The sequence below is a fragment of the Coffea eugenioides genome, unplaced genomic scaffold (genome assembly GCF_003713205.1).
Source record: "Coffea eugenioides isolate CCC68of unplaced genomic scaffold, Ceug_1.0 ScVebR1_1504;HRSCAF=2366, whole genome shotgun sequence".
In the NCBI taxonomy this organism is placed as follows: Eukaryota; Viridiplantae; Streptophyta; class Magnoliopsida; order Gentianales; family Rubiaceae; genus Coffea; species Coffea eugenioides.
In genome coordinates this window covers 134298-149609 of record NW_020861913.1, presented here as the reverse complement: position 1 = coordinate 149609, position 15312 = coordinate 134298, and the positions used below count along the sequence as shown (strand labels likewise).

General features: G+C 34.9%; 1 protein-coding gene across 1 annotated transcript; it reads right to left on the bottom strand.

Moving 5' to 3' along the window:
* Positions 1-966: 966 nt before the first annotated feature.
* On the bottom strand, positions 967-1308 carry LOC113755469. The gene has a single exon (XM_027299474.1). It carries the CDS (start codon positions 1306-1308, stop codon positions 967-969), a length of 342 nt encoding a protein of 113 aa, XP_027155275.1.
* Between the last annotated feature and the right edge of the window lie 14004 nt (positions 1309-15312).

Genomic DNA, 15312 nt, shown 5'->3' with positions numbered 1-15312 from the left:
AGAGATAGAGAGAGAGTAGTGTGCTTAGCCTATATCATGTACTAAACTTTCTTCATTAATAAAAGAAGCAAGTTTCTTCACAACTTTCTATATTTACATCTGAGTACGCTTAGAGGTAGAAAATGAAACTAAGCTGTGCTGCAAAACAGCGACCCTTAAAGGAAGTTACCTTGGTGGTTGGAGGCTGCAACGCCCAAGTAAGAAGTCCTCGGAGAGGTAGCCAGAGTTTTGTCTGTAAAAAATCAGATTTAACGTATGGAAGCGTGTTGGACCCATTTCTTTTGTTAATAAAAAATTGTTAGTCTTGATATGGTTTGCACTCTATTCTCTTGCAAAAAATTTTATGGAAAATATTTCAAATCCATTTAGTACCTTATCAATAAATATTACACATCCTAAATATACTTTAGAAATAAAAATATCTTTTGCATCTAGAATGATAAATATGAATATCTTGTTAGCCAACCCAAGTTTAAATTTGGACTTAAATTTGGGCACCGAAATAGTATCAGAGCCCATAAATGATCCCATAATCCCCATAAATGATCTCACACTTCCCAGAAATAATCTACATATTTCCTTAAATAATTACGAAGATTATTTTTCTGATGTCGAATTTGATGCAAACCCAGTACCTATTAAATACTTTAATAATGGAATAGAATTTGATGATTCCGATTGGTACTATCCATCTCCTTAAAATGGAAGAATGTTAAATATGTGATTCAATGTTATCTCTTATTAAAGAATATGCATATTAGTTATAATGTGGATTCATTCTATCTTTACATGTGGATTCATTCTACCAATGATCTCTCTAATTAGGTAAAAACGCCTTATATGCTTTAACCATTGATGAAACCTTGGTTTCTTTGCTTGAGTAATAGCTCCATTATTATTACAATATAAAAGTATTAGATCTTTAATGCATGGAACCCCTTCAAACTCAATGATGAATTTCTTGATCTAAACGGCATCTTTAGCTGCCTCAACTGCTATAATGTATTTGGTTTCAGATGTAGAATCTGTTGTGGTCTCTTGTTTGAAACTTTTCCAAGTCACAACACTACTATTTAGAGTAAACACATCTCTAGACTGAGATTTGCTATCATTTTTATCAGATTGACAGTTGGCATCATTGTATCTCTCCACTTGCAAATTGTTTTCTTCATATACCAAGATTATATCCTTAGTCCTTCTCAAATATTTGACAATATTCTTGACGGCCATCTGATGTCCATCACGGAGATTTGCCTGGCATCTGTTTGTAAAACTTAAAACATAAGAGACATCAATCCTAGTACGCATCATAAAATATATGATAGAACCTATTGCTAAAGCATTGGGTGTTCTATTCATGCATGCCTTTTGATGATCTTGAGCCTGATTTTTTGATATTTACAAAATAATTGGATAATTCAAACTAATATTTTTTTTCAATGAGAAAGCTTTTCAACTCTGAAGAAATTTGATTCAAAAAACAATTGAAAGAAGAAAAATGAGGTTGAAAGCTGTCGGACGCTCACAATGACAACATCGAACATCCAATAGACAGGGCAGGTACCGGACGATCATATCGGACGAACAACATCATCACCGGACGTCCGAAAGAATTGAAATAATTCTTCAAACTCTCTGTCTGCTTTCAGATGCAAGCATCGAAAATATCGGGCGTCCGATACTCCCAACAGCTAGTTGACTCTTCAGCTACCTTCTATTCGTTGGAAACTTTAATGAAGTACTTTCTTGATCTCCCATAAATAGAGCATGGTCAAAAACTTCAAAATAGCTTGCACACTGAGAATACAAAAGATCAAGAGTTCTTTTAGTGAGAAAATACTCTCCAAGAAACATTTGTACTCTTTGTGGTGTAAGACTCCTTGTAAACTTTTCATTTGTGAGAGAATACTTCAATAGTGTAGCTTTGTGAGGGTTATCCTGAGGGATTGTAAAACTTCCTAACTTGACCGAGTGAAACTTGGGGCAAGGAGGAAGTGAGCTTTTCTTTGTACACAAGATTGGTTGTATTTCATCAATTGAAGAAGCTTGTTTTGTGAATTGATCTTCAAGCTTAAGAGGAGTTTGGTAGTCAATTAGTTTGCATTTCCTATCTTTTTATTTATCTATTATCTTGTGATTCTTAAATTGCATATCTCTTCTACTTCTCTCAAGTGATATTGCTCTTTTATTGATTGATTCATTGTGTGATCACTTAAAAAAAAGGGTAAATTTCGTATTGAACAAAAAGTGCCCATAATCTGATTAATTTTTTAATCAGCCTAATTTACCCCCCTCTTTGGTTGTTTTCGGGTCTAACAATTGGTATCAGAGTTTGGTCTCCTAGAGATTAAGTTCAAGCGGCTTAAGAGCAAAGATGACAACCAACAATGCTATATTTTTTGAAGGACAATCTGTAACTAGACCTCCAATATTTAATGGGTCAAATTATGTGAGTTGGAAAGAGAGAATGGTTATTTTCTTGCAATAAATTGACATTCAACTGTGGTTTATTGTTAATGAAGGTCCATATGATGCCTCAATAGAAGATGAAAATACTCATAGACCCAGACCAAAAATAAGAAATGAATTAACTGCAGAGGATAGAGCTCATCTCACCTTAAATGCAAAAGTTATGAATGTGTTATATAGTACTTTAGAGTCAAATGAATCTATTAGTGTCAAAGGCTGTAAGTCGGCTAAAGAGATTTTGGACAAATTGAGAGAAATTCATGAAGGTAGTGAGAATGTTAGAGAACAAAAGAAGTCTATATTGATTACTAAATATGAGTCGTTTAAGATGGAACCTTATGAAAATATTGATAAAATGTATTATAGATTTAATGATCTTATTAAGGATTTAGAGGTTCTGGAAAAAGAATACTTCTTAGGAGAGAAAAACAGAAAAATCTTGAATGCTTTGTCTAAAGATTAGGAAAATAAAGTGACTACTATTCAAGAGGCGAAAGATTTGAATTCAATGTCTATTGAATCTCTTATAAACGCTCTAACATCTTATGAGTTGAAGTTTAAGACCAAGGTACAAGAAGAAGAATATGCAAAAGTAAAAAGGAGCATTGCTCTAAAAGCATCCCAAGATGAAGATGACTCGGTTTCATTGGATGGTGAAGATATGGATGTTGATAACAATGACCTAGCTCTCATCACAAAAAATTTCAAGAGAATCCTCAACAAAAGGAGATTCAGAAAAGGAGGACCTAGCAATTCGAATTCCAATCAATTCAACAATGCAATAAACAAAGGAAAGCAAGAGGCCAACAAAAAGTAAGGTGCAAATGCTATGAATGCGGTCACTGCATGAGTGAGTGTCTAATGAAGAAGAATAAAGAAAGGAGAGCTGAAAGAAAACCAAGATTCAACAACTCTTATTCGCATGGAATGAGTGCAACTCAAATGGTGAAATAGAAGAGAAAGAAGAATCTGCTCAAATGGCTTTTATGGCCATTGGAAATAATGAGGTAACAACTTGTAACCCTCAACTTGAAAGTGATGATGAAACTAATGATGATCTTGAATCCTTCATTGAAAAATTGCATGATAGTTTGAAAGAATCTTATGTTAGAAATAAGGAATTAAAACACAAAATTAGTTTTCTTCTTCAGGACAATGCACGTCTTTTTCAAGAAAACAAAAAGCTAAAAACTGAAAATGATTACTTGAAAGAAAGTGAGATTGATCTACAAAATGAGTTTGATAGAAAAACAAGGTTTTGTGAAATGTTCAAGGAGGAACAAGGTGATTTGAAAAGAAGAATGGACAATCTAAATGACTTTCTCCAACATAAAAAATAAAACTGTTTTTAAAGAAATGGATCAAAACCTCATCTTGACACTCATGAAAAGAAGTTAAATTCTAGTGCAAATAAATTTACTATTTATAAAAGAAGAGAAGTAAGATCTATTAAACCTTTTCATGTAAATAACTCTTTGGTTATGTGTAGTTTTTGTTGTCAAAAAGGTTACATGAAAAGTGATTGTTATGTGAGGAAGAACATGAGAAGAGGTATAAAATGCATGTGGATAGTTAGACATGATGCTAACTCTCAAGAACCCAAAATATTATAGGGTACCAAATATTATTTCTTGGACTCTTGTTATAGAAGAAACCATACATGTCATATTTGATAAAACTAATGATGATATTTCCAAGAGTTGCTGTAAAGATGATGATGTAGGTGTTCAAGAAGGATTTAAGAAGTTGACGATTCAAGATGAAGAAAATACTCCATTAGAAGAGTATACAAAGGAACTTCTCAAAAGATTCAAAATGGAGGATTCGAAGCAAGTTGGAACGCCATGTGTACATCCACCAAACTTAACAAAGATGAAGAAGGTACGAAAATTGATGAGAAGATATATAGAAGTATGATTGGTAGCTTACTTTATTTAACCGCAAGTAGACTCGATATTATGTTTGCTGTTTGCTTGTGTGCTCGTTTCCAATCTTACCCTAAAGAATCTCATTTAATTGTTGTTAAAAGAATTTTTAGATATTTAAACGGAATCTTGAATTATGGTCTTTGGTATCCTAAATGTCATGAATTTGGCTTATGTGATTTTTCGAATGCTGATTTCGGTGGGTGTAGGATAGATAGAAAAAGTAGTAGTGGAACATGTCATTTTCTTGGTAATTGTTTGGTATCATGATTTAGCAAAAAATAAAATGCCATCTCTTTATCTACGGCAGAAGCGAAATATGTAGCCGCCGGTGCATGTTGTGCTCAATTGTTATGGATGAAACATACCTTGAATGCCTTTGGACTAGTGTATGACTGTGTGCCTATGTATTGTGATAACACGAGTGCCATAAATTTGACAAAGAATCCCATTCAATACTCTAGGGCAAAGCACATAGACATAAAACATCATTTCATTCATGATCTTGTCCAAAAGAGTGAAATTTGTGTAAAATATGTTTGTTCGAAAGACCAAATTGCTGATATTCTTACAAAAGCTTTACCTTTGGATCAGTTTATATTTTTAAGGACAAAATTGGGCGTTTTGGAAAAGACTAACTAAAATTTTTTTTTTCGGTCAAGCTTTATCGAACGTTCGATAGTTGATGAACGGGCGTCCGACAGTACTCTAGGGTCATTTGCACTTCATATTAGGATGCATTTTCAATTTTTCTTTTGTAATATTTTTGATGTTTTTGATGTTCGGTACTGTGTTTCCTTTGACATTTTTAAATGTTACCATTAATGGATTTTGGTTGATATGAATGTTGGTATCATTAATGTTCATTGATATCCTTTGATATTATTTTTCTGTTGATATTGGCTGGTGATGGTTGCCATTGATTGATTTTGATGTTAGCTGATGATGTTACTTTTGATGGCAATTACTTTCTGATTTTATGATGACAAAAGTGGGGGAAAATTATTGAATGATTTCGAATTGGTTATGGATGCTATGTGGAAGGGGGAGTTTTTGATGATATTATGTTGACTATGATAGAAATTACTTTGCTTATGACTTTGCTCATGCTGGTACTGAATGATTTTGAATTGGTTATGGATGCTATATGTAAGGGGGAGTTTTTGCTCAAATTTTTTTCAAAATATCATCCATTGTTTCATCATCATCAAAAAGGGGAGAATGATGATCTTGATCCCAATTTTTTGATGTTTACAAAACAATTGGATAATGTAAACTAATATTTTTTCAATGAGAAAGCTTTTCAACTCTGAAGAAATTTAATTCAAAAAGCAAATGAAAGAAGAAAAAAGAAGTCGAAAGCTATCGGACGCTCACAATGACAACACCGGACGTCGATAGATAGGGCAGGTACCGGACGATCATATCGGTCGAAGAACATCATCACCGGATGTCCGGAAGAATTGAATCTCTATCTGTTTTTGGACGCAAGTATTAGAAGTATTGGACGTCTGATACTCCCAATGGCTAGTTGACTCTTCAGCTACTTTCTATTCGTTGGAAGCTTTAATGAAACACTTTCTTGATCTCCTATAAATAGAGCATGGTCAGAAACTTCAAAATAGCTTGCACACTGAGAATACAAAAGATCAAGAGTAGTTTTAGTGAGAAAATACTCTCTAAGAAACATTTGTACTCTTTGTGGTGTAAGACTCCTTGTAAGCTTTTCATTTGTTAGACAATACTTCAATAGTGTAGCTTTGTGAGGGTTATCCTGAGGGATTGTAAAACTTCCTAACTTGACCGAGTGAAATTTGGGGCAAGGAGGAAGTGAGCCTTCCTTTGTACACAAGATTGGTTGTATTCATCAATTTGAAGAAACTTGTTTTGTGAATTGATCTTCGAGTTTAAGAGGAGCTTGGTAGTCAATTGGTTTGCATTTCCTATCTTTTTATTTATCTATTAGCTTGTGATCCTTAAATTGCATATGTCTTATATTTCTCTCAAGTGATATTGCTCCTTTATTGATTGATTTAAAGAGGGTAAATTTCGTATTGAGCAAAAAGTGCCCATAATCTGATTAGTTTTTTAATCAACCTAATTCACCCCCTTTTAGGTTGTTTTCGAGCCTAACACCTTTCATCTTCCGTTTTAGGGCACATATTTTTAGAAAGGTAGATGCCATGATACATTGGTAATAATCTTTTCTTAGAATTTTTCATACTAAAGCTCTTTAGCATCTTATCTATATATGTGCACTGTGAAAGGTCTAGTAGTCTTTTTGATCTATCTCTATAGATCCTCATTCCCAAAATAAAGATTCCATTTCCAAGATCCTTCATGGAGAAATTCTTTGACAACCATACCTTTACTGTTTGGAGCATAGGTATGTCATTTCCCATGATTATTATGTCATCCACATATAATATAAGGAAATATACTAAACTTGCACTAACCTTCATGTCTTGATTTTGCAAGGAACCAAACCCTTTGATTACTTTATTAAAATGAATGTTCCAATTCCTAAAAACTTGATTAAGACCATAAATAGATCTTTGCAGCTTGCATACTTTATTAGCATCATTAGATGTAAAACTTTCAGGTTGTGTCATGTACACTTCCCCTTGAAGATTTCCATTAAGGAAAGCGATTTTAACATTCATTTGCCATATCTCATAACTAAAGTATGCAGTTACATCAAGTAAAATCTAAATAGATTTAAGCATGGCTACTAGCGAAAAGGTTTTCTCAAAATCAATACTTTGTTTTTTATTATAACCTTTAACTACCAACCTAACTTTATAGGTAACTACTTTATCATCCATGTCAGTCTTTTTTTTGTTTTAAATACGAACTTACGCCCTATGGGTTTTATCCCTTCAAGTGGATCAATTAGTGTCCACACCTTGTTTTCATAGATGGAATCCATTTCTGACTTCATGGTTTCAAACCATTTCTTAGAGTTTTTACTCCTTAGAATATCTATGTAGGTCATTGGAGTATTATTTTCCTCTAAGATGAATAAGTCATCATATTTTTCAGGTGCATGACTTGTTCTATTTGACTTATGAAGATCTTGTGTATTCGGAGCTTTCCGTTGTGCCTGATCATCATGAGTAGCTTGCTCCATTTCCATTAACTATTTGTCGCGCCCCACTTTTTGAATGATGTGTAGTGTGAGTGTGTGTGAACATGTGCAAAATGAAAATAAAGGCCATGGGACTTAATAATGCGACGGTTTGGCCATATAAAGTTCAAAAAGGGTTTTTTGTATCAAAAATGAAGTCGCCACTTGGTATAGAGTTAGGGTGTACCAAGTCACCCAAAAATGATTTTTGTTTTTTGAATGAAAAAAGTAAATGAACCCTTTTAAAGAACTTTTGGGTCTACGTAACCAAAAAGAGGGATCGGGGGTCACATTTGATGAGAGAGAAGGCAAAGGCAAGGCCTAAGGCACTCCCTCACCCTAGCCAAGGCTAGTTGCGTGACTTAACCCAACTTTTCCTAATTTTTCTACCCAAGGTATGTATCGCATGTTGGATATGTCTAGATGAATGCAAAAAGAAAGGAAAAATGCAAACCTAAATTCTAAAATGTCTCTTGTAAGGTTTTTGGTCCCAACCACATGAGTTGTGGCGGCCAATAAAGGAAAACCTTATAGAGGTCGATTAATGCAAATGATGGCTAAAGTGCAAGTGTGCAAGTGTGCAAGTGTATAAAAAGGTGCACGTGTGAAATTGTATGAAAAATCCAAGTGTTTGTGTGCAAGTGTATGAAAAGGTGCATGTGCGAAATTGTATGAAAAATCCAAGTGTTTGTGTGCAAGTGTATGAAATATAGTGATAAGGGCATATAGGTGTAATTAAGTGCAATTTTGTGAAGTAGAAATCAAAATGAACAATAAGGAAAGGAAAAGTGATGAGGAAATGTGAATTGAAAAAAAAATGAGTAAGTGATAAATGAGAATGAATGAACCTAAAGGAATGCATCAGGTCGGGTATGGGAATGACTCCTAACTTTTTCGACTTCGATTTTCCCTTTGATTAGAAAGCAAAACTAGCGTGCTAAGGCTATCGAGTAGCCACACTCGCTCGTTTCCCTTATCAGAAGGGGACTCTTCAGGCAAATGTACCCTAACTAGCATGAGATGCAAGACCTAAAGTGAGGGGAAAGGGGAATCGAGGAGCATGCCAAATGATAAAACTAAGGAAAAATGCATGATATGTAGTGAACAGGCAAATAATGCATTAATGAAAAACAAAGGAAAAATCCTATTGGGTCTAGCGTTGGACTAGCCCTTTCTATGAATTCCTACTAGCATTAGACTAGTGGAAACGATAAAAGAAGCCACAACTAGCGTTGGACTAGTGTGGTGACGTACATTCATCCATTCCATTCATCCACACTATGGAAAGCAAGTAGACATACCAAATACTCATAAACACGTAGCACGTAACATTTAGCATGCTCGACTAGATGCAAAAGCCTAATAAAATGAATAACACTTAACACGTAGGCATGCAACCAAGCTAATGAACCTATTACATTCACTAACTAAAACAAAAGGGGAAGGGGAAAATGGACCAAATTGCTCGCCACAGCCCTATCTATTACAAGCCAAGAGGTGTACACATACCCCATTAAAATAATAACTTAAATAAAAGCAAAAGTAAATGAAATAAATGCAAGGAATTAAGGAAAGGCAAGGAAAGCGAAGTAGACATGCATATTCACATAACACGTAGGAGCACGTAGGGTCAAATGAAGTGCAAATAAGGGATAGGGTGTACCTCCCTTGAATCGATGCCCTAGCGAGGCGAAACTACTAATTTACCCTCCAAAATAATAAAAGGGTCAAGGTACCAATTTATTTGGAAAAACTAAAGAAAATGTACAAACACAAGCTCAATTGATCATAAAACCTTTAAAATTGTGACTTAAGTGCAATTTAAGCAAAGCATGGTAGCCAATTAAAGCAAACAAACAATGAAGTTGCAAAATTAGAGTTGCCAAGGACCAAATTGATGAAATTCTTCAATTGACTGGGTCATAGTAGAACGAGGGGAGACTTGGAGGGTCAAAATGCAAAACTCAGAATTTTTCCATGCATGCATACGTAGAAGATTTCTGCATTTTAAAGCTTTCTGCAGCTAGAAAACAAAGGCTGTTCCTTTTTATTTCCAAAGCTTCGGCAATACCCAGCAACAACTACATCCATTTCATCATACAAACAAGTTCATCAAACCAGAAATTATTGACCCAAATCTAGACATGACAATTTGTTTGCAAGATTAAGATGGCAAATCTGAGTTGATGACCGCCCAAGATAAGGAAAAACAACAAGACAGAATGCCGCAAGAATTTCTGCAAAGCTAGGAAGCTTTTGGCAACCCATAATGAATCAGGATTTTTAACCAAGCATCAAAGGCTTTAGATTAAACAACAGCTATCCAAAACCGCAAGCCCAAACAAGGAAACAAAAACTCAAGAAAGCTATCATGCAAATCTGGAAAATCAGAAGCTTTGCTGCAATTTTCAGCCGCGACTTGTCCAGAATTTCTAGTTTATCATGCAAACAGATTCAACAAGGAACCAGAATTCTACCTATCCATCATCAACTAAACACGCAACTTCGTAGCAGGATCGAAAACAGAAAAATGAAGCTGACCAACAAAAAATGAAAGTAAACAGCAAAAACAACGATAGAAAGAAAGAGACAAAGTGCCGCAAGCTTTTCTGCAATTTTACCCAGCCGCGACTTTTCATTTCATCAAGCAAACCAGATTCAGGTAACCAAACAACAAGCTGCTTAACTTTAAAGCTCCAAACAAACAAACAACAATGAAAGAACTGATTGCAACAAAGAAATTCTGAACAATACATTCACATAAAATGGTTTAGCAGCCCGAAAGATCAAATTTTTATCAAGATTGCTGCTAAGAGGTTTTGATCAACGGAAAAAATCTAGCCTTTCCCATAAAATCCTTGACAACGGAACCAAGAAAAGGAAGAAACAGAACAATATCCAAGATTACAGTTCATCCCTTCCTCAACAGATTTATGGAGAAGAAAAACAATCCTGACTTCAAGTAAAAATCTAAAACATAGCTTTGATGGATAGCTTGGAAATATACCTTGAAAGATGGATAGAAGCTAGTGCAGTCTGTGAAAGAACAAAGACAGCCGATGAAGAAAGTTTCCGGCAATTCCTCCTCCTCCCTGCTTTGGTTGCTGCTCCCTTTCTCTTTCGGCCGTAGCCTCTCCCTTTTCTTTTGCTCCGAATCTGTCCCAGCTTCACTCTCCACTCTCTTTCTCTCTCAGACCTCAGCCCAGATTTCTCTCCTTTGCTCTCGGTTTTTCCTTAGCCGTTCCTCAAAGAAAAACTTCCTCTCTTTTTTGTTTTCTTCTCTCCCCCCGACTCTCTCTGCCCGTCACCTTCCTTTTGGTTTCTTTCTTTTCCTTGTTGCTCCGCTCCTCTTCGATCTTCCTCAGTCTGTAGCTTCCTCACTCGAGCCTCCTCACTCCGAAAGCTCTCTCCTTTTTTCACTCCCGTTTTATCGCTTCCTTTTTTGCTTCCTATTTTCAGCCGTCATCTCTTAATCCTCTCTCTCCTTTGCGGCTGCCCTGTTTTGCGGCTGTATTTGCCTTTGCTATTTATACCAGCATCTCCAACCCTAAAACCCCGGCCATCTCTCCTATATTTGCAGCTAAGGGACTGCCCAGGTTCTTGCAAGCTGCGAAAATACGCAGCTTGCTGTGGCGTGTTCCCTATATATATATATATATATATTTTGTAAAAGTATAATATAAATATAGATAACCGATTACCTACTAATAATAATAATAAAAAATAAAAAATAAACGCAGAAATGCTAACGAAATGCTAATTTTCTTTCTTTTTCTTTTTCCCTTCTTTTTTCAAGAAAACATTGAAATTAAATCCCAAACAACTGAACATATTTTTGAATGCTTTTCTTTCTTTCTTTTTTTTTCGAGAAATTTTATGCTGAAACTTAAAAGTAATAATAAAAACTAAAAAACTAACACTAATAAGTGAATAAAACTAAAACGACAAATAAAAAACTAAATGCTAAAAATTGGTGTCTACACTATTCGTTATCTACTTCACATCTTGAACTTCTTCAAGATCTATCTTACTCCCACTACCTCATTCTAAAATAAATTCTTTTTCTAGAAAGACAGCAGTCTAAGCAATAAACATTTTTGTTTAATGGGGTGACAGAAATATTATCCTCTTATTTTTTTTTAGAATACCCCAATATTTGTCAGATTTGGGTTTTAACTTATTTGACATGTCTCGCTTCACATAAGTTGGACAACACCAAATCTTTATATGCGAAAGATTTGATTTTCTACCTTTCTACATCTCATATGGCGTAGAAGGAACATTTTTTTGTTGAAACTCAATTTAAAGTGTTCGAGGCAGTTTTTTGAAACTCGATTTAAACTTCATTCTTCTTTAGTATCCTACTTCCTTTTAGTTCCTACATATTTAAACAAAAATGAGAACCGCTTCCGATATCTAATACCCAAGAATTAATAGAATTAGATAAATTAACCTCAATCATGATTGGAAGTGAATATGTAGTGCAAAATGTTCAAAGTGTGAATATCATGTAAGTGCAATAGAAGGAAAGTTTGACAGATTTGACACCTATTGGTATTTCGGCAATAATTTGAACTACATCTGTTTGATTGAGGTGATTCTTAAATCATTTTGAAGTTAAGACATAGCTCTTCATTTCGTGAGAGATATCTAAGTCTAGTTCATGAGTTTCCTTGGTCAAAATGTCAAAATATAATCAGACAAATTTGTTGTCCAAAGTTAAAATAGGCGATTGACTAGTTAGGGGTATTTTAGTCATTTCTTAGAATACAAACATCTAGATGATATGATTCTTGATGCATTGGAAAGATAACTCAAAGAGATACAACTTTCATGTTTTTTACAAAAGCTAATTCAGCTTCCATCATCAAGAAAATTTTAGTTGATGTTGGTCCAACAACAAAACAATACTGAAGATTAATGCAAAAAGTGCAAACCTGCTAAGCAAGTGGATCTGCGAGGTGATTTGTGAAGTAAACCTCGCACTTCTCTGAACCATTGGTACAAATTGCTCTACAACTTGCACTCATTTTATATTGCTTTGTTGACAAATTTTTTCTGAAAAAATATGGTTGGATCCAGCTAAACTTGTATTAAAAAAGTGAAGAACAACTTTATGACAACATTATGAGCACAATTCTCTGCCAAAAACATCTATATATACCCCCTTATATCTCATTGATAAAAAGGACATTAGAGTAGAGGATGATGAAGTAGAACAAAATAGAAGTAGAGGTAGAAGCAGTTTTACCTCTAGTTTCATATTGTGAGTTTCTTTGTTAGTTTAAGAGATTTGAGAGGAAAGTGAGAGCACTTTTGTACTTTGCTTATTTGAGAGATCAACTTGTGAAGTAATTTAAGGATTCAACCATCAAAACATTAAATAAGAATTTTTCTTCCTAAGTTTTGTCTCTTGTTCTTATTTGTCATACTTTGTTACAAATTTGTTTTATACTTAGATATTCTTAATATGATGTCTAGCCAAATTTTTTCACCTCCTAGGGAGAAGATGAACTGTGACGACCCCAACTCCCCAAGGTGAACCAAAGGGTTTAATGGGCTGCCTACCCAACTCTTGTCAGGATTCAATTACTAACTTACTCATAAACCTTGGTTACAAGCGCAACCACCTCAAAAGCAAGAATCACATCTCCCAATGACAATAACAAGAACCATTCTTCAACAAATACATGAGACAGTGATCACTTCAGTCTTAAGATACATCACTGGCCCAAATTTACAAAAGTCGAGTTTTCAAACTTGCAAGTCATGAACAAAACTAGAAAGTTGATGCTATTACACAAAAGCAAAAGATTTAGACAAAACTCAGCCCTTCACAATCAATTGCCCAACTTCTTGCCTCCCGTAAGGAAAACAAACTAAAAGGGGTGAGCTTTCGCTCAATGAGGATCCAAGAAGGTCATGCAATCAATAATATAATACACAAGCCACAAAGAATGTAAACCACCACCAGATAGAGCAATTACACTTCAATTAAGCAATAACACATTCATTTAAAAGGATACAGGGCTCTCATGAGCTTGTTCAAGTAACTTGATCAAGATTCAAGATTTCCGTTGACACTCCGTCAACTTTATTCCATAATACTATCAAGTAATTCATCACTTCACATCATTCTCCAACCACCATTCAACCCCCTACCGGGCTTGCACATCAAATTTAAGAAGGTTAATACTCGAGTATACCGGTTCCAGATCAAGTTCAAGAACTCAAGTACAGGTTCCAATTCAAGTTCAAGTTCAAGAGCTCAAATGAAAGTTCAAGTGACAAGACCCATGATTCATTGATCTCATCAACCAAGCCCTTGCTGGCTTGACTCGACCAACTAGCCAATGGAGTTTAGGGCCCCAAGCACGCAATAGAGTCGATGGGATAACAACCCAAACGACCATTAAGTCAAGCACAAGTAAAGCAATTCATTTAATACAAACATCAGGAATCTAGTCAAGAAGGGTAGAGTATGATAAGGTACATATTCGCCCAGGCAATATCAATTCAAGTACAAGTATCTCCATCAAGAAAGCATGTCATTCAAGTAAGGAAACATAGCACATAAGCACTTTACAAGCACTTAGAACCACTCACCACTGAAAACAAAGCTTAAATGTCCACCTCAGGTGTAATTTCAGCCTCACTTCCAAGTCCTAGAATCAAGTAAATAGAGTACAATAAGATCCACCACTCCAAGCCACACATTTAAACGAAGCTACTTCCAAGTCCCAACTAAGAAGTCTCCAGTTTTCAGATTTTTCTCACTCACAAACTCTCCCCAAAACGCATGATTTCTTGTTCAATTCAAGGGGGAAATCCATGTACATGTTATGATGAGAACATGAAGATTGGATTCCCTTCAAGTTCAAGGAAATTTGATTGATGGTTGATGGTGCAATCGGGCTCAAGAATCATTGAAAATCCGAACTTGTGTCATGATTATTTCTTGTTATTTATTTAATTAAGTTTTCAGCAATAATTGTTAGTTAATTAGAGTTGGTCTTGAGTTAATTTTTGAGTCCTTAATAAGGGGAATAAAGGCTAAGGTCATGTTGACCATAGTTAAGCCAATTTGAGTTAATTAATTTGCTATTCTAGTTGAGTTAGAGTTTTAGGAAAGTAGTTAATTGCTTCCAAATTTGTTTAGGAAATTGTGTCAAGTTTAGAAGCCAAGTCAAACATGGAAACTTGATTTGTTTCCAACTTATATTAGGTTTTTGAGTCTTGTAAGGCTATAAATAGCCAAGCTTATGATATTTTTGGTAGTTAGACAATTATGAATAAATTTTGAGAGTTTTCTCTTTCTTGTTCCTTTGGGAACGTTCCTTGATACAAAGTGAGTCATGTCTCCTTTGTTCAAATTTTGGCTTATCAATTCAAGACCACATTGAATTGTGGCGCCATTCTACCAACACCTTTGGTTCGCTAATCCATTAGTTTGTAGGTTGAGATAATATCCAAGTGAGACGGAAAAACCTTACGACCCCTCTAATCCCCGAGATTGCGAACAATCTTGATATTATCTCAACCCACAAACTAACGGATTAACGAACCAAAGGTGTTGGTAGAATGGCGCCACAATTCAATGTGGTCTTGAATTGATAAGCCAAAACTTGAACAAAGGAGGCATGACTCACTTTGTATCAAGGAATGTTCCCAAAGGAACAAGAAAGAGAAAACTCTCAAATTTTATTCATAATTGTCTAACTATCGAAAATATCATAAGCTTGGCTATTTATAGCCTTACAAGACTCAAAAACCTAATATAAGTTGGAAACA